Genomic DNA, 27,777 nt, shown 5'->3' with positions numbered 1-27,777 from the left:
ATTGGGCCACGAAATGACTCTGACGAGAACGAAATCCAAAAGGCACTGTCTCAAGACCTTTCGATCTCCATCAGTGAAATCAAGGTGAATCGTTCCTGTCGTTTCTTGTTGAATTTTGCCGAAAAACATGCTGAGTCGTCTGTCGTCCACTTTGAAGGTGTGTAAATAATAATTTTCATATATTTATACTATAATTTGTTTAATAAAGTCACTTGTATCATGCCGCATTAATTACCAAACTTGTATGACAGTCATGGTTGCTTGTCATGACCTCAAGTCAGTCAGTGTTTTCATGACAAATCATTTAAAAACACGAGTATTTTCCTAAACTATTTATGATTATTTTGAAGCTTCATAATTATATTTATTATTAACAACCATTACTGAAGAGCTTCATACAAAACTAAATTGTCAATAAGCTGCTTCACCATCACTTTTCAGAAGGATGTCTACTATTCTAAACTTGATGTTTCCATACGGTACAAATGCTTAAATTTTGTAAAAATCGATAATTTTCTCCTCTACTGATGAGTATTAACGCAATCATTTACTGTATTCATATTGATAATGTACTTTCAAATAAGTGAATTAAAGTTAACCTCTCAAATACGTCGTTCCAGATCTAGCCTATTTATGATAAGATAACAGGCTTTCTTTCAATGTCATCTGATTACCATTGAGGTCTTTGACATTTTTAATAATTCATGTATTTATTTAGCCTTTTATAAACTCAATTTTTTATCTTTTTAGCCGGCATCATGCCTGCAACGCGGACAAATTGTGTCGGTACTTCAACAAAAGTTCTATGCGACCTCAGGAGAAGCCGATCTTGTGGTTATCGGCTCGGGACCTGGAGGATATGTGGCGGCCATTAAAGCTGCTCAACTTGGAATGAAGGTAATTGGAAATTTACCATTTAGACAAACAAATATTAGTCGAATATTCTTCATCTGTATGTTGAAAAATGCAAGTCTGTTCAATCAATTTCATGCACATAACCTCAAATAATGATGTCTACATTATTTATTTATTTATTAGAACAGTCACAAACACGATATTTGGAAAGAGAAACAGGCAATTGCCCAAAACTTCTTCAATTCCTTGATTTTGACACATAAATAGTCCAAAGTGAGGTTAAGTTTAAAATTTCTGTTTTCACCAAAGATTAACACTCAGAGAATACGTATTCGAGATATGACTGATGAATTTTGAATTTCGAAGGGTTGATAAGAGCCGGAAATAACACTAAACAATCCAAAAGTTTCAATAATATTGAAATAAACTTGACAATTTTGAGCAGAAAAATTAAAACTACTATCACTGTTATCATAGAGAAAAGATAGCGTACAGTGTAATGATACCTACTTGTATCAGTTGTCGACACTATTCTATACAGAGTGGCTTACAAAAGTTGTAACAACCGAAGACTATAGAATTCGCAACAAAAAATGTTTAGTCGATTTTGACTAATAGTTTTCCAGTTATTGACATTTCTCAAAAATATAAAAAATCGATATAGCCTAGCTCTAAGTAATCTTGAAAACTAAGGTCGATATAAGAAAATTTCATTGTACATTTTAGAGTCTGTCGTCTATGGCTGTTACATCGTTCATGGGTCACCCTCTTCTAGGTGAACAGTATAATTTTCAACCACATTACATAAAAAAAACATAGGTAAGTTACTAATAGCTTCTCTGTTCTGAGGGCCAAACCTTATAAGATGTTTTACAGACGAGTGCGAAGGACAGAAAGGTCTCCGATTGGCTGATTGTGTTGGCGTTCGGAAATCCGCTTAAAATCAGTCAATCAGAGAGCTTCCTGCCCTGCCGAATTGTCTTAAAACGCCTCATGAGTTCTACCTTAGAATATATAAGTCATTAGTAACTTACCTATGATTTCTCTTTGATGAAATGTGGTTGTGAAAATGTAGGCCTACTGTTCAACTTGGGCAGGGTGACTCACGAAAGGTGCAACAGCCGAAGTCCATAGATTCTACATGAAATTTGCAACAAATGATGTAGCCTACTACAACTAAAAAACTATCTGTCAAAATCGACGCTAAACATTTTTTGTTGCAAATTCCTTGAAGTATTCTCCATTATATTGATTGAGGTTAATTTTCTGCATATTTCTACAAATGAGTACCTATCTTTTTTTGTAAAATTAGTTGAACTTTCTTTGTTTTTTTTTGTAGACAGTCTGTGTGGAGAAAGACGAAACATGTGGAGGAACCTACAGTGCTCACGATGCCCTGCTGAGGTGATCACTCGAAGTGCTTTCTTCTGGAGCATCAGCACACTCTTGCAGCCCGCTGCATGCCCCCACAGCAGGAGTCCATACAGCAGATGGGAATGGAAAAGGGCAAAGTATACCATCACCATATCTTTCCTGCTGAGAAGGGCTCTGAGTCTACGCAGCAAGTAGATTACTCGTGCCAGCCTCGTGCAAACTCCATCAATATGGCCTGCCCATGTCAATTTTGAGTCAATGACAAATCCCAGGAGTTTCACCACTGATTTATGGGCAGAGTCAGCAAGGCTGCGAAGTCCACAAACCAGTTGCTGAGTCTTCCCCTCATTCAAGCAGAGTCTGTTTCTCTCAAACCACTGCTTGGCATCATCAAAAACTTGCTGAGCCTGCAAGCCAGCTTGTTCAACCGTCCGCCCCCTAGAGTAAATTGTGGTGTCATCCGCAAACATCAAAACCTAAGCTTTCCTAACATAAAGCTTTTCCTAACCTAAAGCTTTTCCTAACCTACAGCTTTTCCTAACCTTAGCTACTTATGGTTGCTACTTATAGGTTAAATGCATGTAAAGTTCTGCTACTTTGAACTTAGTTTATTTCAAAAACAATAGTGAGCGCCGTTTAATTTTTGTGATTTTGTGCTCAAAATAACATACTAAATCGATCCCAACCAAAAATTTGATGACAGGTATGTTGGCACTGGACGTGCACTTTAGCCTTGACATTTCTCAAAAATATAAAAAATCGATATAGCCTAGGTCTAAATAATCTTGAAAACTAAGGTCGATTTAAGAAATTTTCATTGTAAATTTTAGAGTCTGTCGTCTATGGCTGTTACACCGTTTATGGGTTACCCTCTTCAAGTTGAACTGTAGGTATAATTTTACAACCACATTACATCAAAAAGAAAACATAGTTAAGTTACTAATAGCTTCTCTGTTCTGTGGGCCAAACCTTATAAGATGTTTTACAGTCGAGTGCGAAGGGCAGAAAGGTCTCCGATTAGGTGATTGGGTTAGCGTTTGGGTATTAGCTGATAATCAGTCAATAGAAGAGCTTCCTGCCCTGCCGAATTGTCTTGAAACGCCTCATGAGTTCTACCTTAGAATATATAAGTCATTAGTAACTTACCTATGATTTCTCTCTGATGAAATGTGGTTGTGAAAATGTAGGCCTACTGTTCAACTTGAGCAGGGTGACCCACGAAAGGTGCAACAGCCGAAGTCCATAGATTCTACATGAAATTTGCAACAAATGATGTAGCCTACAGTGAAATTTATTATATCGATCCTAGTTTTCGAGATATACTATAACTAGAAGACTATCAGTCAAAATCGACGCTAAACATTTTTTGTTGCAAATTCCTTGAAGTATTCTCCATTATATTGAGGTTGATTTTCTGCATATTTCTACAAATGAGTACCTATCTTTTTTTTTTGTAAAATTAGTTGTACTTTCTTTGTTTTTTTGTAGACAGTCTGTGTGGAGAAAGACGAAACATGTGGAGGAACCTGTTTGAATGTTGGATGCATTCCTTCAAAGGCTCTTCTCAACAACTCACACTACTACCATATGGCCCATTCGGGAGACCTTACTTCTAGGGGGATTGTAGGTAAGTGACTGAAGTTATCCTACCTTAATTTTTGTTCATGATTTATTGAAAAACAGTGAACTTCTATATTTCCATGTGTGTAGGCTATTATAATGATCTACATAAACACAGATATATTTTAACTCCCATGGGTTCATTTGAAATGTTAGTTTTTTTGTAATATATTCTCAATATTCCTATATGGCCCATTCGGGAGACCTTACTTCTAGGGGGATTGTAGGTGAATGAATGGAGTTATCCTACCTTAATTTTTGTTCATGATTTATAGGAAAATAAATGCTCATGAGCAAAAGCATTGAGCATAAGGTTTTGCTCATGAGCAAAAGGTAGAAGCAAAAGCATTTGCTCATTTTTATATGAATAAGCTTTACCTTATGCTCCTGAACTTTGGAGCAAATGCTCACGTATTTTAAAGATTTTTCATCAGCTGATTCACTTTTGTAGTCTTACTTTGTTTTTATAGTTCACGGAAGCGCTAAATATGCAAGTAGGGTGCACCGCTTGTGTTTGCGTCGTCTGCTCTGTTTTCTATTTATGAATAGAGTTTTAGGTTAGTTGAGTTTAGAATTTTGAAATAATAGCGTAAAAAATGTCATCTCTATAATAATCTTCAGCATATTCTTATAATATCAATAGCCTTCTTATAATCGTCGTCTTACTCTCATCTTCTTGAATGCCTATTTCCTATCAGGTAGCTATGTTCTGTATTTATTCTTTTGTAGGAATAATGGTGATATATATCATGGTTGAATCTAAAAAGAGTTTTATAGTTTTCAACTATTGGTTGTGATCGTATCTGGTATAGTTTCCTCTTCCTCATACGAATTAGTTGAGCCATTTTACTATGAGCAAAAGGTGATAAGCTGCTCTAGACTAGACTTACCTTTTTTGAAGCATTTGCTTCAAAAGTTAAGCAAATGCTCTAGTTTATTCATACAATTTTGAGCAAAAGCTTTTACTTTTGAGCAAATGCCCAAACTATTTTTTTGATGAGCATGTTTATTCATAGAAAATGAAGCAAATGCTCCATATTTTAGAAGTATGAGCAAATGCTGAACTTTATTCATATGGCCCATTGAGCTTCTATATTGCCATGTGTATATAATTATAATGATCTACATCATCAAAGCAATATTTTAACTCCGGTGGATTCATTTGAAATGAATAACCTAATTGTTATCTTTAGTAGCATTAGTAGGTAGCCTAATCGTTTTGCAAACAACATGGAATGAACTCAGTTGATTTTTTTTTGTTTCCAGTGAAAGACCTTTCACTAGACTTGGATGCATTGATGACCCAGAAGAAGAACGCAGTGAAGGCTCTAACTGGAGGAATTGTACATCTGTTCAAATCGAACAAGGTTGGCAAATAAATTCTAATCAAGATTGCTCTCTAAAGATTTCAGTAACCTAGTCTGTTTCGTAGATTGTAACAGTCCTGTGAGGTAGGGTAAGGACTCTCACATATTACAAACTACGGTACAAATTACGGTATGGTTATCGCTGTTGATAGATAACTAATCTGAAAATATTAGTTGGAAGAAATAAATGAGAAATACACGATAGTGCACAATATAATTTTATGTGCCGGTTGCACAAAAGCCGGTTAAATGTAATCGTGATTAATGTCACGAGAACCAATCATGAAAGCCTTCATTTCACGATACCTTTTCTGTTTGATTCTCGTGAGTTTAATCACAATTGAAATTGAACCGGCTTTTGTGCAACCGACGCTAAAAGCTTGATATTGATCAGGTGCGACCTGAAAACTCTGACAACAGACCTGAACCACCCAGGTCACACGATATTATTATATTACAAACATAGAGGCCGCGAGATATAACATGAACTCTTCGACTCCCACCGGAGTCGAGAGTTCATGTTAGTAAAAGAATAGAGAAAATATAGCACAAGAGTATATCCCATTGTATAGAGTGTGTTTATGTTATTTTCAATGTTAACTGAAGCTGATAGTCCTAGTAATTCTCTTTCTTGAAGGTAGCCTATGTGACGTTGGTAGTCTCATACTGTGCTGCTCTTTAGGTGTGTACAGATTTACGCGCCGCGAACATGAGCAATTCACTTTTAATCAGCTGATGACAAGCTTTTTATATCTGTATCTTACCGTTACTGTAAAAATACAGATATAGTCAGCTGATTAAAAGTGAATTGCTCATGTTCGCGGCGCGTATATCTGTACGCACCTTTAAACTCTCACCCCAACAAAACACTAATGATAGACAATAGTGAAAAGTAATCGACTTGAGTTAGTAAAAAATCAGCTTGGAATTTTGAACATGAACGACCTATACCATGGGATATCTTCTTAGGCCATCTTTTCTCTATGGTGAGAGTAAGTGAAAGTTCATGTTTATTTGAGAGTTCGACTCATCTCTGATTTTTTCAGGGTGGTGGTAACAGTTTGGTTAGTTTGTTCTAGGCAGCCGGTACCCTCACTGACCCTATGGATCGAGATTAGATTAGAGATAGTTATTAATGTATTTTACAATATATACTGATTTATACACTAATTTACATTAAATGACAGTATTGATAATATTATTCAACGAATTTTACGTAGAGTGAGAGAGACATCCCCACCCCTACATCACTACCACGCCAGCCATTCTTTCGCCGTTTGATGGGTTGACGTTCAAGCTATAGCTTATGTTCTCTAAAGGTGTGTACAGATATACGCGCCGCGAACATGAGCAATTCACTTTTAATAAGCTGATGCCAAGCTTTTTATATCTATATCTTACCGTTACTGTAAAAATACAGATATAATCAGCTGATTAAAAGTGAATTGCTCATGTTCGCGGCGCGTATATCTGTACGCACCTTTAGACTATATCATGGGATAGATTGCTTTAATATCTATAAGTGAATAATAAGCTTGGTTTAAGCTTAGTTTTTCTCTGTCATTGGGCCATATGAATAAAGTTGAGCATTTGCTTATACTTCTAAAATATGGAGCATTTGCTTCATTTTCTATGAATAAACATGAGCAAAACCTTTTGCTCATGCTCATCAAAAAAATAGTTTGAGCATTTGTTCAAAAGTAAAAGCTTTTGCTCAAAAATGTATGAATAAACTAGAGCATTTGCTCAACTTTTGAAGCAAATGCTTCAAAAAAGGTGAGTCTAGTCTAGAGCAGCTTATCACCGTTTGCTCATAGTAAAATGGCTCAACTAATTCGTATGAGGAAGAGGAAACTATACCAGATACGATCACAACCAATAGTTGAGAGCTATAAAACTCTTTTTAGATTCAACCATGATATATTATTATATCACCATTATTCCTACAAAAGAATAAATACAAAAGCTACCTGTTATAAAATCACAAAATAGGAAATAGGCATTTAAGAATATGAAAGTGTAGACGATTTTGAGAAGGCTATTGATATTATAAGAATATGCTGAAGATTATTATAGAGATGACATTTTTTCAAGCTATTATTTAAAAATTCTAAACTCAACTAACCTAAAACTCTATTCATAAATAGAAAACAGAGCAGACGACGCAAACACAAGCGGTGCACCCTATTTGCATATTTAGCGCTTCCGTGAGCTATAAAAACAAACTGAGGCTACAAAAGCGAATCAGCTGATGAAAAATCTCTAAAATACGTGAGCATTTGCTCCAGAGTTCAGGAGCATAAGGTAAGAGTAAAAGGTAAAGCTTATTCATATAAAAATGAGCAAATGCTTTTGCTTCTACCTTTTGCTCATGAGCAAAACCTTATGCTCCATGCTCTTGCTCATGAGCATTTGCTCTGGTTTTATTCATATGGGCCATTGTGTTTCATTTATTATACCTCATAAGAAAGGGATACGTTTTTGGCTAGGCCTGTTGATCCTTTGTGATCATATATATTATTTCTGTAGGCTATTATGGAATGTAAAATAAATAAATTTTATCTTTTAAATAAATAGGCTAAGTTACATCTTCTTTTTAGTACTGTACCCACACTTGAGGAATCGATGGCGTCATAGCAAAAAATAACAAAAAAACTTCATGATCAATGATGCTTCTCATGCTTTTATTAGGCTAATTGAATTTTTTTTTCAATTTCAGGTGGATCTAGTAAAAGGCCACGGCAAAATCACAAGTCCCAACGAAGTAACCGCTTTGAAATCAGACGGCTCAACCGAAGTTATTAAGACGAAAAACATCCTTATCGCCACTGGATCAGAGGTTACTCCTTTCCCTGGAATCGAGGTACGTTTAAATTAAATATTTTCAAATTTCAAGTAGTCATTAGTCAATTAGTCATTCATATACCTTAATATAACAATTTCACCTAGTAGAAATGCAGATTAAACTCCTTCTATAAGCAAAATAACCTCCAATTTAGTCCTTGGCCAATATAGAAGGCTGAAACAACGGGTCATACCTTCATCAACATCATTCGATTATCAGGTCATGATAGAAGAATAGCTTATTAGTCTCTAACCAGATGCTATTGTAATTTCTCGGGTAGATTAGATATTAATGAACTGTTTTTACCAAAGGGTAGACGTGGTTAAAGAAAGCTAATTTTTACTCTATGAAAATGTGTTGTGTATTTAAACATTTTCTCTACCATTGTTTACAACAATTTCGACTCAACTCTGGCTGCCTAAAAAAACATTGAAAGAGATTTGGAATGGTACAAATAAACGAGAAAAACCTATCGTTATGCAAATAAAGTTTGATCGCCCCTTGTCATTTGAGTAGGATTAATATTCGGGACTCACCCATAATGAAGACGCTGAAGAAATCCATTAAACGATGATTTTGGTGATCCACACTCCCGAAAAGAATTGATGTCTGAGCGCGCTGTGTTCGCTTCAACGGTTAAAACAAGAGTGCACGGAAAGAATGCAATTTTTGTCTCAGGTCCGACTCTTCCTAGGCCCACACATGGAAAACTAGACTATGGCAGGGGGGAAGAAGAGCCGGAACTGTTGATGGGACGAGTGGGTGGAAACTATCTTTCCCAGGCTGGGATGCAAGCTAGGCAGTTCCCAACCCTGAGAAAGATCCTCACCTCGTCCATCGGTTGAAAAAATGCAAGCTTTCCGTAGCCTATGCTAGGCAGCCAGCAAATAAAATATTACGTTCTAATTTTCACTAATTTCAATAACACTACTTTCAATTGCTTCCATTACACTATAAAAATCATGTAGAAAAACGTGATAGAAAGTAGATTCAATTAATTGGATTGAATGGATGCATAGTTGATCTAACTCTTAATTTTTATGTGAATTGATTGTTTATTTATTCAGTAATGTACAATATCACACTTATATGAGAAGGCACAATAGGCCTTTTACTATTTATTCAGTAATGTACAATATCACACTTATATGAGAAGGCACAATAGGCGCTTATGCCCAAAACTGTCCCTTCTCAAATTTATACCACAGTTCAAATTAAAATGTAGATTAAGCTACTATCACTGTTCAAATCAAAATGTAGGTCAAGCTACTATCACTTATTAAAATAACAACTTACACTTCAGAAAACTAACAAATCTTTAATCAAAAATAGATATCATGAATAACTAAATTTCACAGAATTATAATGAATGACATTTTTCGTAGCGTGTAGTAGTGGCATAGTGAGCATCGTTCAATCTTTAATCACATTTTGATTTGTCATATTTAATCATTCATCACTTATTCTTATTGGAAGTTGATTTATCGTTGATCTATAGTTGATCAACTCTTGATTGAGGTTAATCTAACATTAAATAGTTTTTTGTTAGTTTTGAATGCCGGCTGATTTGTCATATTTAATCATTGATCAATCCTTGTTTGTCATGTTGATTTATCATTTAATAGTTGATCAACTCTCGATTGAGGTTAATCTGTCATTAAATAGTTGATTATTAGTTTTGAATACCGGCTGATTTGCTATATTTAATCATTGATCAACCCTTGTTCGAAGTTGATTTATAGTTGAACAACTCTCGATTGAGGCGAATGTGTCATTAACTAGTTTATTAATATAAACTAGTTGAATGCTGGTTGATTTTATCTCTCATGGATTGTTCAACCCTCGATTGAAGCAAATTAGTATTTTAATAATTTATCAATAATTCTAGATTACAGGTTGATAATGTCGTCTAATCGTTGATTAACTATGGATTACAGGTTGATATATGTCGTCTAATCGTTAGTTACATCTGGTAACACCTAATATTATTGCTGACGGTGTATTCCATTGTAATGCTCGATCATAGTACTTTTAGTCAGTCTACTGCCAAACTTCACCGAGAGCACTTCTTTCTTATTCGATATATATATTTTATAATTATGTGTTTGAAAATAAAGTTTTTCTTTTTAAAAAGGTGTTTGGTTACCCCAGAACTATAACTGTTGATTAACTGTGGATTGCAGGTTGATAGGCTATATGTCGTCTAATCGTTGATAAACTATGAATTGCAGGTTGATATATGTTGTCTAATTGTTGATTAACTATGGATTGCAGGTTGATATATGTTGTCTAATCGTTGATCAACTATGGATTGCAGGTTGATATATGTTGTCTAATCGTTGATTAACTATGAATTGCAGGTTGATATAATTATGTTGTCTAATCGTTGATTAACTGTGGATTACAGGTTGATTTGTCGTTGTCTAATCGTTGATTAACTATTGATTGCAGGTTGATGAGGAGACGATAGTATCTTCAACTGGTGCTCTATCACTGAGTGCCGTTCCCAAGAAAATGGTTGTCATCGGAGGAGGTGTCATTGGTTTGGAATTGGTAAGCCATTTTGCCTTCAATATTTTCTACAATAAAAATGATAGGTTAATCATTTTTTAAGTGAACGAATTTCTTCAGTATTTTACTGGTGTTCTACTAAATATTAGCGTTTCATTCTTTAAGACTCCGGATTCAATTAAATTTTACTTCTTCCACAGAAATCAACACTTACAAAGATTGCAATAAGATGATATTCTCATTTCTCTTCAACCAGTGATTTTGAACATTTGCTTTCTTTCTCAGGGTTCAGTATGGAGCCGTTTGGGTGCCGAAGTGAATGTAGTTGAGTTCCTCAACTCAATTGGAGGAGTTGGTATTGACCAAGAGGTCGCCAAGACATTCCAGAAGATCCTTGCCAAACAAGGTAAATAACCACGAATATTCATTATTTGATATACAGTTTCAACATATTTTGAACATATCCAAGCTAGTTTGCATAGTATAATGTTTACTGAATTGAGTATATTCTCGATGAGAATGTGTATTATTGGTACATTTCTTGATGTTTTAGGCTAAACATTATTATCTAGATGTTTTAGGCTAAACATCAAGAAATGGACCAATAATACACATTCTTGTTGAGAATTTACTACTGCAACTGCAGTATTGAATGTCCAAGAATGATAATTCACTATTACCATAGAGAAACAATAGCGTAAGTACATATCCAATGGTATAGGGAGTTTGTCGTAACTTTTACTGCTATCACAAGCCGATAGTTCACGTAGTTCTTTCCCTTGAAGTTGTATGAGACTGGTAGTCTCTCATATTGTGCCGTTTATACACTATCACCCCAACAAAACAGTAAAAATCTACAATAATCGACAGTAATCGGCTTGAGATAACAATGAAAAGTTACAACATAATCTACCTATACCATGGGATATCTACTTACGCTATTGTTTCTCTATGCTATTACATAGTCCATTATATCATTCAAAATCTAGTCACTGCAGTCTTGTTACAAATCTAGTCACTAGTCAATAACCAGTATCGGGGGACCGAGCTTCGCTCTGGAGTGTAAAAGCAAAGAAAATTTGTAACGAAAGCTTGAATTTATAGTTTATATGTGTTTATTCATTTTCTAAGTCGTACAATTATTTTTACAGTTATATGAGGCGGCACAACAGGATTATGTCCAAAACTGTCCCTTTTCAAATTTATACTACAGTCCAAATCAAAATCTAGGTTAAGCTACTATCACTCATCAAAATAACAATTCATTCACACTTCAAAAAACAAACACATCATCAGTTACAAATGGATATACTATGAAATCGATTTAGAATGATATACTATGTTTGCTACAATATTTGTTAATATACTATGCACTATTCAGATTCTACACTAACAGCATCTAGTTACTATTTTGGACTTTCTGAAGTAAACATGTTTTCTAAAAAAAGAGAAATAAACGAAAATAAGTTTTTCTTGTTGAATAATTCTTCTCGTGAGATCAGCTGAGGAATAACCCACACATGCAGTCGATCATTCACTTCCATTACGGTATCGACAGACGACAAAAATTCCAGCTGTTTTTTCAAGGACGTATTTATCCTTTTAATGTCCTTCAGCGAGTTATCCAAGGGTTGAGACCTAGTGCAATCGAATTTTCATATCATAAACCTACTTTGTTCCAAATTTCGTTAGCTTTTTTCGAGATCCGGTCAAATACAAATATATAAACATCTAAAAAGAAATTGCTCGTTTAATAGTATAGGATATCCAGAAATCTGAAAAGTTTATAAATGAACCAATAATACACATTCTTGTAGAGAATAATATACTACTGTAACTGCAGTATTGAATGGTCAAGAATAATAAAACTCTACTTAGGCTCAACTCACACTTACGCGACTCAGGTCGAGAAGAGACTGGACTCTAGTGGAGAGCATGGGTTTCCAAATGGTGACACTCAGACCAGTCGAATCTATTCTCCGCGACTCCATTTGAAAACACATGCTGCATCAAAAAGATATTAGAGTTGCAGTCTCTTCTCGACCTGAGTCGCGTAAGTATAAATTGAGCCTAAGTCCTTTATATCACTCAAAATCTAGTCACTGCAGTCCTATAATTTATCTGATCACTAGTCAATACCTACAGAGATCAAATGTTGTGCTAACATTGTTCATTTCAAGAAATTACTATTTAATTGGCTTGTTGAAAGACCGTTTTATTGTTTGAACGAATTTTTTGATAGTACCTGAATGAATGTATTTTGTGTTCTATATTTTGTTCACTGTGTGACTTTGTCAATTACCAATGCTGGTTTACGACAGTAAAATTTATTTATTTAATAACCTTTTTATTGATATGGTACGAGCTAAACAACATTTTTTTTACAGGCATGAAATTCAAGCTGGGAACAAAGGTTATGTCAGCTGAGAAGTCTGGAGGAATTATCAAGGTCAACGTTGAGAATGTCAAGGATCCATCGAAGAAGGAAGTTGTAAGTACTTTTTCGCCCCACTTGGATGTAATGAGCTGGTTTACGTGCGTCATATGGAGGCCGAAAGTGATTGTTTTCTGGCCAGGCCGGTAAAATTTTTACGGCCCTAGGGCTGTAAAATAACCTTAAAGTCAGCTGATTCTGATTTGATGTGAACGTGTTTACAAAATAGTTTATGAAACGGAATAAGTTTATGCTTCTAGAATTGAATAAAGTATTTTGCAATAAGATACTATCATTTTATTTGGATGAATTAAATACAAATGAGATATTATAAACTATTCTAATTCAATTTTCAGAGTATAATAGAATCTAACCCCAAACCTCCTGTACTGCGTTTATCACGGAACATAGTGGATAAACGGAATCATTTTATGCTTCTAGAATTCAATAAAGTATTCTGCAATAATATACTATCATTCTATTTGGATGAATAAAATACAGATAAGATATATATTATTATAAACTATTCAAATAATTCGATTTTCAGAGTAGGATAGAACTTCTAACCTTAACTTCCATTGACATTCAGATTGGCCAAATTTCAAGTGTGCTAAAACAGCTGATCAAAAACTTTTCATTATTTGTGTTTATCATTCAATAATTAAAACATTTATAATAATATCATCTTATTGTCATTTGGAAGAATAAAAAGTTTAAACTCAACCTCTTACATAATTGAACATAATCTTTTAGGTTATTTAGACAAATCAGAATAAAAAATAAAATACTTGGACAATTTCCTGATATTCAGATTACCTCAGATTTGCTAGAGCAAATCCACATAGACCTTCCACTTTTGCTTTCGGAAGTGCTTATAATAGACAATAAATTATTTTCATATATATATATATATATATTGTTTTTTTTTCTGTGTGCCGAAAAATAACGTTCTCACCATGGGCAAAAATGTTTTTCAGGCTCTCAATCTTTTCTAGTCCTCGGCCTACGGCCTCGGACTTGAAAACCGATTTCGAGCCAGAAAAGTTTCATTTTCGGCCCTAGGTGCGAAATATACTATTTCGCCCCACTTGGATGTAATGAGCTGGTTTTCGTGCGTCATATGGAGGCCGAAAATGATTGTTTTCTGACCAGGCCGGTAAAAGTTTTACGGCCCTAGGGCTGTAAAATAACCTTGAAGTCAGCTGATTCTGATTTGATGTGAACGTGTTTACAAAATGGTTTATGAAACAGAATCAGTTTATACTTCTAGAATTGAATAAGTATTCTGCAATAAGATACTATCATTTTATTTGGATGAATAAAATACAATAAGATATATATTATAAACTATTCAAATTCGATTTCCAGAGTAGGATAGAACTTCTAACCTAAAACTTCCGAAGTCAACGACAACAAGCATTGTTGACGTTGACATTCAGATTGGCCAAATTTCAAGTGTGCTAAAACAGCTGATCAAAAAACTTTTCATTATTTGTGTTTATTATTCAAGAATCAAAACATTTATAATAATATCATCTTATTGTCATTTGGAAGAATAAAAAGTATAAACTCAACCTCTTACATAATTGAACATAATATTTCAAGTTATTTAGACAAATCAGAATAAAAATTAAAAATACTTGGACAATTTCCTGATATTCTTCATGGTATTGTTGATCTAGTAAAACAAAAATTTTCTGAAAATATCATTTCCTAAGATAGTTATTCAATTTACTAAAAATAACCAGAAATAACTTCCAGTTGCGTTATTTTTGGTAAATTGAATAACTTTTCCAAAAAAAATTTGTTCTACTAGATCAACAATACCAAGAAGAATCTATCCTCTAAGTCTCATAGATTTATATCGTACCGAATTTGAAATGTTCTGTCCTAAAAATTCAAACTTCAGTCGCTCATATCTCAAAAATTGATGATCAGAAAAAAAAGTTTTCCCGAGAAAACTTTTTCATTTTGATAGCTTGATGATATACAAATCGGAAAACTTGGAAAAATATCACGAGTAGAAAGTTTATTTTTAGCCTTTGCACAGCCTTAATATTCAAGTGATTATGTTAATTATAATCACTTGCATCTACTATTAACAATTTACTCATGCTTCGTGAAATCACTTATATAAATTTCTCATTCAAGTCCATCGTCTTTAATGAATTTATTCATTATTCTAGTATTTTCTCTTTTTCATTCTTGTAATTTTTCTTATTAATTAATTTTGTGTGTATGTTTGTTTATAGTTGGAAGCCGACGTACTGTTGGTATGTATCGGACGCAGGCCTTACACGAAAAATCTCGGTCTTGAAGAGATCGGTATTGAGAAGGACGAGAAGGGACGTATCCCTGTCAACTCCAGGTTCCAGACTGTCATTCCAAAGTGAGTCTTTTCCCAATTAAATTCTTATTAGGCCTATGACATACCACATGGTGCAAAATATATGTCAAAATATCAACTTTCTCACAAATCAGCTTGAAAGTTCACCTTGTATTTTCGAACTACGGCATTTCGATAAGGAAATGCGAGTGCTAGAAGTGCAGAAGTCGACATTAATAGTTCTGGCACGGAGTATGAATGACAATCTAAAAACATATGTCTCCATTGGTAGTTTTAACTAAATAACTACTCATGAACTAACTCATAACTACTCAATAACTAAATCATGACATTGTTAGTATAAATGTTATTACTTTTTATTGCTTTGAGATAGGACATTGGCACTTATGGAACTGAAAATAATCGATATTAGTGATGTATTCGTGTATTAAATTCATTTTTGAAAAAAATTGACAGGTTTTGCACCAAGCCACAGTTTAAAAATTTTCTAATCACACTCTTATTTCTTTCATTTGTCAATCATTTTCTTGAATTAAAAACCATGAACTGATTAACACATTTTATGAAATCTTCTGAATCATAAGCGTTATTCAATTATTGAGTGGTTGTGTCACATTTTTATATTTTTATCCAACATGGATGCACAAACTCCTACCAAAAGTAAATACAAACCACCATCATCTCCTGTTTCGACCATTTCGTGAGATACTGAAACATAATGCTTTTGGATGTCATCACATACAACATTTGGAGAGTCGGCAAGTCTATATAGAACTTTTTTTTTTGTCAAAAATGCAAGTTTTCAGCAATTTGTATCTTTCTTAACGATTTTATTTTGTTCGTCGATCTCACCGTGCTTCCCACTTCGTTTTAGTTTGCCTGATTTGGTTTATTTTATTTTCTTTATAATAATTCCTCTCTCCAGATTGAGTTATGTTTTATTTGTTACTCTAGTCTATTCTTTCTTGAACAAAACTTTTTTATTGTATTTAGTCATATTTTCTATAGCTATAAATAGTTTAATATTTAAGATTTTGTACATTGATGCTACTAGACAACTCGCTCCTCTCTCAATAGGTATGTGCCCATTAGAGGAGCCTCCAATAAAATGTATTTTTCCTCCACCTACTGTCTAAAGTACTTACGTTACTCCCTGAAACATAATACTAAAGTGTCACTTTTTCGCTCTAGGTAGTAAAAAACAGAAAAACTCCCTAGGGAGTAAAACTGACTCCATTTAAATAACATGGGAAGCATCTCTATTTTAAAAACTTACATGGTAATAGGTTAGAAGGTCTAAGCTCAGATGAGAAAGCGTAATAGAGGTGTCTGTCATTGAGTCAACTGAATTCAATACCACAACCAGAAATTTGATCAACTCATGAAATATATGTTTGTATGATATTATATTCTTAATATTAGTAGACGATAAAAATTTATACAATTTTTAAAATACCAGCCAACAAATATTTTTGATCTGCATTCTGCAATTCAAATCTGAACCGCGTGATCTGGAGTCAGCCATTTTTGGTAGCCCAGCTGATATAATTGTTACACTTGGCCGATAAATAGCGCAATCAGCAGTGCCTATCAGACGACCGGTTTTTACGTTTTAGATTTTAGGTTATGTTGTTAGGAAACATTGTCACCAATACGTAAGTTATTAGAATGATTTAATTTGCAGTTTCTATAAAAAAATGTAGATGGAGGAAAAATGTTGTGTACATCTCAAGCGAAAAATACCTTTTCTCCCTCAGGAAAATTGCTGCCCTCGGCTTCGCCTCGGGCTTCAAACTTTTTCCCACAGGGAGAAAAAGTCGTACTTTTCACTCTAGATATACAAATAACTATTTTACATGCAAATATAATTGTATTGTTAATTTTTTGGAGAATAAAGAATTTCAATTTCAATAATTTCATCATGATCTCAGTTGATCAAGAATCAGTCGGGTAGGCAACAACAGTATGCCAAGTTTTCATTTCTCCTCGTCATATTTTATATTTCCTGTCCTGAAGGAACAGGTACTTGACAAAATTAAAACTTGTCGTACTGAAGTCTTGACTTGACTGATTCTTGATACGTGATATTTCCCTATTTCCTGTCCTGTAAGAATAGGAACTTGACAAAATTGAAACTTTTACTGGAGTCGCCTACTTGACTGATTCTTGATCAACTGAAATCTTGAAGAAGTGAATCCCTGTCCCTGTGTGCAGGCTGCTTTAGAGACGACTAAAGTCGGTCATGGACGATGCTATGTCTTCAGAACTGTGCCTCAATAGTGAATCTCAAGGGTTTCAAGAAATATTGAATATTGAAATATTGAAATAATCGGGGAGTCCGATCTCACTAGGCGTCAAATCTGCAAATCCGTAGAAACCAATCAATATGTGAAAAGAATCTTAGTTGATAAAGCGTAATACTCAAGGTCTATAAAAACCTTGGTATTTATACTCGGTGGCAGAATTCAACTTCATACTTCACAAAGTTGCTTATGACGCAACTCACACTGATTAGTCATTGCAATTAGACATGTCTTCATAAGCAACTATGTGAAGTATTGTGACTAAACGTGACTAGTCTTGTATTGACTAACCAGTGTACGCCCAGCCTTGGCTAGGCTAGGGCCACACGAGCGCACATAGTGCGTCCGTTGCAACTTACTTTTTGCGGCTGTCGCCAATGACACCACACGAGCGTTGAGTATGGTACGTCAACGTTAGTTGGCTTTACGCAATGGAACCAGACGAAGCAATAACTTTTTCATGTCTCGACGTGCGTTGTAGCATTTCTGCGCAGTTCAAAAATCACCGTCCGTTACGACTTCCGTTACTTGGTAGGCACGTACCTCGTGTGTTGTCACCAATTCACTTCTATGTATTTCTACAACGGACGTCAAAAAGTAAGTTGCAACGGACGCACTTTGTGCGCTCGTGTGGCCCTAGCATGATACTGTAAATAACTTCGATAGGTACCTCAAATGTTGATAATTCTCAATCTAATATCTGATTTGTTTGTTGGCAGCATCTTCGCGATCGGCGACTGCATCCATGGGCCCATGTTGGCCCACAAGGCGGAGGACGAAGGCATCATCTGTGTGGAGGGCATTCAGGGTGGGCCAGTGCACATAGACTACAACTGTGTGCCCTCTGTCATCTACACCCACCCTGAAGTGGGCTGGGTCGGACGTGCCGAGGAGGATCTCAAGAATGATGTTAGTATTACTCATTCATTCATTTATTTATTAGTCCATTCATTCACTCATTTGTTCATTTATATACTTACTGTAAGAATTTCTAGAGAATAGCAGCTCTTTGGATCATATTGATTACTTGCTTCGCTCGTCTGCACCTATTAGGGTAATCGTCCACTGGAACCGTATTCAACCGATCCGTTCGGCCGTTGGATCGGTCGAATCTGCCGGCCGTTAATCCGACCGAATATGGTCGTCCATTGGAACCGTTCACGTCAGTCTAGTTCAGTAATAGCATAGCCAACTCTAATACAAGGCCACGGCCTGCGATATTGCAACGTCGCAGTGTAGGCCTAGAATCTATGATTGGTAAAAAAGATTTAAAAAAATACCAGCTGATCTTTTTCAGATTCTAGGCCTACACTGCGACGTTGCAATATCGTAGGCCGTGGCCTTGTATTAGAGGTGGCTATGGTAATAGGCTGGTTGCCAATAATTATTGAATTAACTACTATCATAGCCACCAACATTTTCCATAAACAATGATTATATTGAGATTTTGAAAACTCTATAAACAATATCCACTAAATTAGTTATTCATTATAATAATCTTATCTTCAGATCCTATTTGTTCAGCAATCTTTGTCCACAGATTCCTTTGAACATCACGATGATATCTTTTGTCTCGCATATCCCACAATGGAACATGCTCTTGAACCAAACTTATCAACTTTTCATTGTCCATAGTTACAACTTTATAAAACAGAACAACTTCAAAAAACAAAAACAAACAAGACTGTGAAACAAATTTTGGTTAGGAACACTTTGTTATCTCAGCTCGACTAGTTAGTTCGGCCGGATAGAGCCGGAAAATCTCATTCAATTCGGATCGAAGAAATTGATCGGCCGGAGTCGGCCGTGTACGGCCGTATGAACCTGTTGCAATGGACGAGCATTTATTCCTTTCTGTGTTGGGGGATCGTTCGGTATTTTTCGGCCGATGCTAGTTCGGACGAAATCGGTTTTAGTGGACGGCCCACTTTTGTCTTAGGCCTGGTTGAACAAAAGCTTGTTAGTTTTCATTTCAAACTTGATTAGATGCAACTATAACCAATCAGAGAGGTTTTTTGAAAGAAGGCCTCTTCGATTAGTTTTCTTGGCGTTTAATCGCTGTTAAAACTCAACTTTTGGACAACCGGGAAGAAGGCTTTTACAACGATTAAATTTTATTTGATATCTGTGCAACCAGCCGTTTATTTTCAAATTTATCACACATCAACAGGACCTTGGCAGCATAAAGTTTAAGATTGTTTGTGGCTCACGTTATCCATTGATCTACAATATTTTTTCTTCACAATGACTGTACCATTTCGGCTAATTCTATGTATGTTTGTCTTGTCTACAGATGAAAATTTCTGATATATTGCAATTATTCAAATGCTAATGAATTAATTATTATTATTAAACGAAAATCCAAATTAAATGCTGCAATTCACCCCGAAGGCTTCGGCTACTGCAAATATTGACAACAGGGTAAACAGCTAGATGGAAATTCGATGAGCGCTACCACTCAAAAATTATTTGTCAGCCCGGGAATCGAACCCAGTACCTCCTAATTTCCTTCTAGCTGTTTACCCTGTTGTCAATATTTGCAGTAGCAGAAGTCTTTGGGTGAATTGCAGCATTTAATTTGGATTTTCGTTTAATAATAATTATTGTTTCTTTTGTGTTTTGTTCGCAATAGTAACCAATGGAAAACTTTATTTTTTTGTGTAGTTGAGAAGTTGGTAATTATTCATATTGAATGAAAAAAACGAAGAAATCGACAATTTCTTAGTCTTTTTCTTTCAAGATAACTTTATTCGTTGGTTAATGATATCATTGTTGTTTACTTGATTTTTTAATTATTTCAGCCAACTCAATGTTTCTAGTGAGTTTTGTTTGCTATGAAAGTTTATAATTTTATTCGTTAGCTGATAAAGATTATTTTTCTTCTCATTGATGTTCAATTACTGTTTCGGCTAACCTTATATTAAGCCGCTCAAGTTTACCATTAGTCTTTTGCTCAAGCAAAAAACGGATCGTTTGGTTCAAGTAAAAGACAGATGTAAAATTGCGTCCACATGCATCCGTCTTTTTATGTCGTCCGTTTTCCTATTTTTGATATTGTTTGATATGGTTCATTGAGTCTTGAATTGTATACGGTTGACATACATCCGGTAGATGAGTAATAATTATATCGTATTTTTTCGCTGATTCAACAACAAAAATATTCGACAAAAATATTACTGTTAATCGCTAAATGGATTTGCTTGCATGTCATATCTCGAGACACAGTGTTTGTAAATGGATTGAAATTTTGTAGATAGTATTCTTATCAACAATATAATACATCATGATAGTAAATCATAATATCAACATCAAATTCTGAGAGTATCATGAGAATCAAGAATGAAAAAGAAGGGTTAAATGGCGTTATATACAAACGATAAAAAAACTTGCTTATTTTCAAGTACTCGCGAGGCATTTTATTAATTTGAGGGCGCTGAATCCGAATCTGAAATCACAATTTCTCTATCTCCATTTTTACGCGATTTAGGTTTTGGTGGATAGGCAAAAGACCGTCGGTTTGATGGAAAAAGATTCCCGGCCGATACATTTCAAGTTTGACGACTTAAGCTTGAAGACCCATCCGTTTTACCGTCCAGACGCAACGACTTACATGCTCCGACTTTTGCTTGAGCAAAAGACTGAAGCTGAACTTGAGCGTCTGGACCGGGCTTTCAAGAGTTCTCTTGCGCTCTGTTTGGTATGATAATGGATAACTTCATTCGTGGGTTGATGATGAATATTGTTGTTTGCATCGATTTTCAATTACTATTTTGGCTTAATCATATTTGTGTTTTGTTGACAGAACATAGAATACAAAGTGGGCAAATTCCCGTTCGCAGCCAACAGCCGAGCCAAGACCAACAACGAGACTGATGGATTCGTCAAGGTGCTGGCTGACAAGCTGACTGACAAGATTCTCGGCGTGCACATCATTGGACCTGTGAGTTGAATCAACCTAACCTAACTCTCACAATAACAAACATGAATCTTTATTCTTTATTGATTCATACAATAAGTACATCATCAAAATGATAGGGAAAGAAAAAATGAAGTAAACTTGTACTATTCCTCTCCCAAATTTAGATAAGGATACACATAGTCCAAAATAGGTTAAGTCTTGTAGTTGTTCACTTCACAAAATTCTCAGTCCTTTATTATTTTGACAAAGTAGATTTTTAAATTAAGATGCTTCAAAACTTTTTTTTTTAAATTGCTGTGACCTCAGGGCTAGGAAAACTAGATGTAGTTTAATATTATTTAATTGACATGTCATACACTGATAGAGCTATGCTCATATATACAGTTTCACATGACAAAATAATAATAATAATAACCAAAACATAGAAGAAATATTTCACATTATCACTAAAATAGGAAATAATAATAATTACACCAGGTCCAATTCTACAATGAAGCTGAAATCCTGGTCTAAACGCACACCCCGGCTAAACGAGACGGAATGCTTTGATTACTCCAGGTGTACGATTACACCAGGTGGTCTAAAAGAAACCTGGTCTAATCGAGAACAGGACCTGGTGTAATCGAACTACATGTCCAATCGAAACATGGGCTAAACGATACAGAATGCTTCGATTAACCCAGTAGTTCGATTACACCAGGTCCCTCGACTACTCGATTAGACCAGGTTTCGTTTAGACCACCTGGTGTAATGGAACACCTGGAGTTATCGAAGCATTCCGTCTCGTTTAGCGGAGGTGTGCATTTAGACCAGGTCCTGGTCTAATCGGAAAAGTCCGACCTGGGATAATCGAACACCTAGACCAATCGAGCACCTGGTCTAAACGAAATACACCCGATATAACGTCTGTACATCATAAATATGAATTCGAATATCTGTATAAGTGACCAAATCTTTTCATTTCACCTTTAAATCTGGGTTTTGGTTTGTGCGTAAATGCCGTCGTCGACCACGACAGGGTGAGGATCTCACATTGGGTGGATTTCAATTTTCCAAATAACCTGAAAGATTATGTTCAATAATTATGTTTTAATGGGGGGAGGTTGAGTTTATATTTTTTTATACTTTTAAATTGCAATATGTTGATATTATTAGAAATGTTTGATTCTTGAATAATTAACTCAAATAATGAAAAGTTATTTGATCAGCTGTTTTAGCACACTTGAAATTTTGGACCCTTTATTGCATCTCCTTAATACTTCACTAGAGCAGGGTATTTTCCCTGATGATCTGAAACAAGGAAAAATTTTGCCAATTTTCAAGAGCGGTGATTCTGAAAGAGTTGAAAATTATAGACCCATTAGTATTCTAAAAGTAATGAGTAAAATTTTTGAAAGAGTAGTTTTAAATAGGCTATTGATGCACCTGGAAGAAATTAATTTCATATGTGATGAACAGCTTGGGTTCCAGAAAGGGAAATCTACTAAGACTGCAATAGTATCCCTTGTTGAAAGACTAATAGATATAATAGATTCAGGTGAGAAGGCAGCCGCAATATTTCTTGATTTATCCAAAGCTTTTGATTGTGTGAACCATAGAATATTATTGGAAATACTAAAAACTGTAGGTGTGAATGGTATAGAACTAAAATGGTTTGAATCATATCTCATAGGTAGAAACCAGTGTGTTGAGCTTACCAAGGTGGATGGGAATGAAATAGTAAAAATTAAATCTCAAAAACTGGAGGTCCAGGCTGGAGTACCTCAAGGCTCAATTCTGGGTCCCTTACTGTTTCTGTTGTATGTGAACCAATTACCAAAAGAGTTAAAAGATCACAGAGCTCTGTTGTTTGCTGATGACACATCGCTTATCTTTAACAATTATTTATTAGATAGTCTAGAAATAAATGCTTTTACTGGAGTACAGTCAATTGTCCAATTCTTGAAGCAAAGGCAATTAACAATAAATAGTAAGAAATGTCAATTCCTACAATTCAAAAGTAAATATAATTCAGTAGAGGATAGAGAAATAAATGTGTTTGTAGAGGGAAATGAATTAGATCAAGAAGAGAAAGTAGCATTCTTGGGAATTTTATTGGACAGGAAATTAACATGGCATCCTTACATTGAGAGGATATGTAATAAGATATCATCTGGGGTATTTGTCCTGCGGCAGCTTGCTAGGCTGAATGATAAAAAACTACTGTTAACTGCTTGCCATGGACTTATACTATCTCATATTAGGTATGCTATTTTAGTATGGGGTAATTCATCTCAACAAAATATGGACAGAGTGTTTAAGATTCAAAAGAAGGCACTCAGATGTATAGAGAAAGTGAATAGGTTAGACTCTTGTAGGCCTTTATTTTAAAAGCTTGGTCTATTAACTGTGCCATCTTTGTATGTATATGAAGTTGTAATGCATGTGAAAACGAGTGGTGATCCAGAATTCAGATGTTCATGAGTATAATACGCGAAACAGATCAGATTATCATATAATGGGTCACAATAGTAGGTTATTTGAACAAAAACCAGATTATATTGGTAGGAAATTTTATAACAAGCTACCTCAAATCTTGAAAAGTAATGATGATTTGAAGATTTTCAAAAAACAAATGAAAAAATATTTAGTTGATAGAGCTTTTTATAGTGTACAAGAATTCCTTTCAAACCTAAACTAGGTTGAACTACTTAGTGTTAGAATTATTATGTAATAACATGACTTGTCTTATACTCCATGACTGGAGTCTTTAGGACGTAATCTAAAAAAAAGAAAAAAAAAAATTGGACAATATGAATGTCCACAATGCTTGTCGTCGTCGACTGCGGAAATTCACGCACAAACGAAAATGTACCTTAACTACAGTACTATGATGAATATTGTGCTATATTAATCGTATATTAATACAGTATTTTGGATTGACATAATTTATTTCCGCAGGGAGCCGGTGAAATCATCAACGAAGCCGTGTTAGCAATGGAATACGGAGCAGCTGCTGAAGACGTGGCTAGGACGTGTCATGCTCATCCAGTAAGTTTTTCAATTCTTTTTTTCGAATGACTAATGAATCTTATGAATATAAATGAAAGATCTTTGAAATTTGTCTAGTTAAAAGATCGTGAGATTTATGATTTAAAACTAACTTGATCTCTACCTCCTCACTAAGCAATTACCCTTATGCCGTATCTGCATGTTGGCCCAATGAAGGCCAATATCGGCGAGCGCCAGTGTGTGGATGGGTCGTTTGCCAACGCTGGCCTTCATTGGGCACTGGTAATATTGCAGGCTCGGCCAGCATGTAGATGCGGCTTTAGATATACAGAGTGTTCTGAAAAAGATGCCCATACGTCAGGGCGTGATTCCTCTCATCAAAAGAAGACAAAAGTTTTAATTAACATAGGTCTGAAAATGCTTAGTTACCAAGTTATACAGGGTGGAAGATTTCAGTTCCCCTGCCGAAACGAAGCCCTACGGGTATTTGTTGGCTGTTAATTAAGATGTACAATTAAGCGTACTTTTTGTAAAATGAACTGGAAAATTGGATAAAACCGTTTCCAGACCTGTAGCTACAGTAATTTTCAAGATATGTGACGAAATACGCGAAACTTGGTCACGAAAAACAAGGTCCTTCAAGGTTTGAAGCAGATTTACTATGTTAAATGTACAATAAACACAAAATATTTTTTACAGAACTTGTAGAAAATTTAATTTTAAAGAGAAATATGTAATATAAGTCTATAATAAACAACCGCAACCTTAAAAAAAAATATCCTTAATTACATACAAAACTCATGAAAAGTAGAAAGCTTAACAGATTTTGTCTATTATCCATATTATACATCTTCTATGAGATTGATGCTCCATGATTGATGCTATTGATGCTCCATGGACTAAATAAATTTATATAGGGAAACTTGAAAGCTCTATTATGTAGAAACCGGTCTTGTCGAAGAAAATAAAAGGGAACTTGTGATTTCATATAATAAAAATTGATTCAATTTGTAAGGTAACTAAAAATTTAAGAAAATAGAAGGGCCTAGTGATTCTATATGTTTAAATTTCATTCAATTTGTAAGATAACTACAAATGTATAATATTTGTTATTTTCTTCTCTTTTACAGACATGTTCAGAAGCCCTCAGAGAGGCTCACACCGCGGCATACATCGGCAAAGCCATCAACTTCGGTTAATCAGCATTTCGACGACAATCGTTTAGAAGTCACTAAGATCTGTCACTAAACACAGCAGCCAATCACATTAGCTCATGCTACGGCTGCTCATTTATTCTTGTTCTAGTGCTCTAGAATGTTCCAAAATATTCTAGAAACACCCCGGAAGTTAGCAATGCTTTTATTTTCATTTATTTCTATAACTATCGTGGAGATTCGTAAATTAATTACAATCGCGAGTTATCAGTGAAATTCGTGGATGTTATTAAATTTATCACTATAAGAATCGCGAGTAACTAGTGAAATGCCTACAAAGTTGGCAAAGAGAAAACGAAATATTTATTGATTTAACAATCGTGAATTACTAGTGAAAAGTCAACAAAACCTGTGAAGAGAACCGACAGTTTGTTGTAACTACGACATATTATGATTGCGAACTCGAGTTAGTGTTAAACGAGGCTTAAACGAAGTTTTACTGAGGTTAAACGTGGTTTTACTGAAGTTAAACGAGGTTTTAGTAAAGTTAAACGAGTTTCGAACGAGATTGAATGAGGTTTGGTTACTGCAATGAAATATTTGAACGTTTAATGTAAAGTTTGGAGAGGACCGTTAGTTCTAATTTCGCCTTGAAACGTGAATCGTGGACTTGAAAGTGAAGTGTGTGAAAAATGATAATTTGTGAGAGAGGAGTGCTACAAGGTAATATTATATTGTTTGTTCAGTTTTGACAATATATGGGGTTGTAGAATCTTGTAGCTAAGTTGATTACAAACTTTATCTTGAACTCATTTCATAATTCACAATTTATGTTTCAATTGTCTCTGTAGTTGATTAAGTCTATTTGACTGGAGGACGACTTAAAAAGATCTATATTTTTAGTCATCTCAAGTCAAGTAAGGCTTGAGAAGTATTGAAATTTAAAATTTATGTAACTATACGCCGGTTGCACAAGAGCTGGTTAAATTTCAATTATGTTTAATTTGACAAGAACAAATCAGAGAGAAAACCTTCTATGATTGTTTCTCGTCAAATTAATCACGATTAAAATTTAACCGGCTTTTGTGCAACCGGGTCTGAATGTTTTGGGAAAGTTGAAGTAGCTTTGAAAATTATTTATTTAATCAATGCCTTAATCTTAAGCTTACTTGGTTTAAGTGGAACTTTAAAATGAGTGTTATTTCAAGTCGTAATTAAATTAAGTCAATCCTGATTACTGGTGTCTCAGTTTGAAACAGTAATGTAGATTTGTGAATTGAAACATTATTTTAATTTGATTGAAACATTCAACATATTAAAACATTATTACAATGTTTTTTGAAGTGAATTTGTAAACATGTTCTAAACATTTATATTATTACCATCGAAGCTTTATTCGAAATAAAATGGAATAATTGTATTGCTTTAATTTATCGAACAAGAACTTATTTATGTAATTAATATTATTGTAATATACTACGATTAATTGTATAAATTTATTAGATCGTTATTGTTAATTGAGAATAAAATGGTGAATAATTGTTGTAGTTCTGATTTTTTAATGGTGTTTGTTTATTTTGTAAGAATTTTTAGTTGTAGTTCCTTAATTTATTGATAGATGTTGAGTAAGACCTTTTTCTATTACAACAAATATTTGAGACATGTTGCAGTGGTAGAGTAGATAGTAGAGGATCAATATAGTTGTTATAATGCAACATGTCATGATACAAATTTGTTGCAATGGAAACGGGTCTATGGTGTAGTTTCTTTTCAATGTTTAGTAAGACATAGTTATACTAATACCGTAGATTATACTACCTCATTTTTTGAGGATTAACCCTCTATGACTAGCCATAAAGCTTAGTAGTGTCATAGAGAAAAGATAGGATAAGAAGATATCCCATGGTATAGGTCGTTTGGACATACACAAGTAGCGCCCAGAGGTCAAATGGGAGTGATACATGGCTCCGATACACACGTACACTGTTTACGTCGTGACGTCATCACGGCCAGTCACATTAATTGTCCCACACTCACTCTCTCTCTCTGTCGAAGAG

At 34.7% G+C, this 27,777-nt stretch overlaps 1 protein-coding gene across 2 annotated transcripts; it reads left to right on the top strand.

The window, feature by feature from the left end:
- The first annotated feature begins 1 nt into the window (after position 1).
- Positions 2-27,267, top strand: LOC111059050 (dihydrolipoyl dehydrogenase, mitochondrial). Of its 2 annotated transcripts, XM_039439530.1 has the most exons (13): positions 2-157; positions 751-897; positions 3,718-3,856; positions 5,116-5,216; positions 7,936-8,079; positions 10,513-10,614; positions 10,858-10,978; positions 12,960-13,063; positions 15,259-15,395; positions 18,376-18,565; positions 21,459-21,596; positions 24,516-24,605; positions 25,697-27,267. In XM_039439530.1, the coding sequence occupies exons 1-13, from the start codon at positions 128-130 to the stop codon at positions 25,763-25,765; spliced, it is 1,512 nt and encodes a 503-aa protein (XP_039295464.1). In that variant the 5' UTR covers positions 2-127; the 3' UTR covers positions 25,766-27,267. The 2 variants fall into 2 exon arrangements, with proteins under 2 accessions (XP_039295464.1, XP_039295465.1); XM_039439531.1 differs by lacking the exons at positions 2-157; positions 751-897; positions 3,718-3,856 and adding an exon at positions 4,022-4,076.
- Positions 27,268-27,777: the final 510 nt, after the last annotated feature.

Source organism: Nilaparvata lugens, chromosome 13 (genome assembly GCF_014356525.2).
Source record: "Nilaparvata lugens isolate BPH chromosome 13, ASM1435652v1, whole genome shotgun sequence".
Lineage (NCBI taxonomy): Eukaryota > Metazoa > Arthropoda > Insecta > Hemiptera > Delphacidae > Nilaparvata > Nilaparvata lugens.
This window is presented reverse-complemented; position numbering and strand designations above follow the sequence as displayed.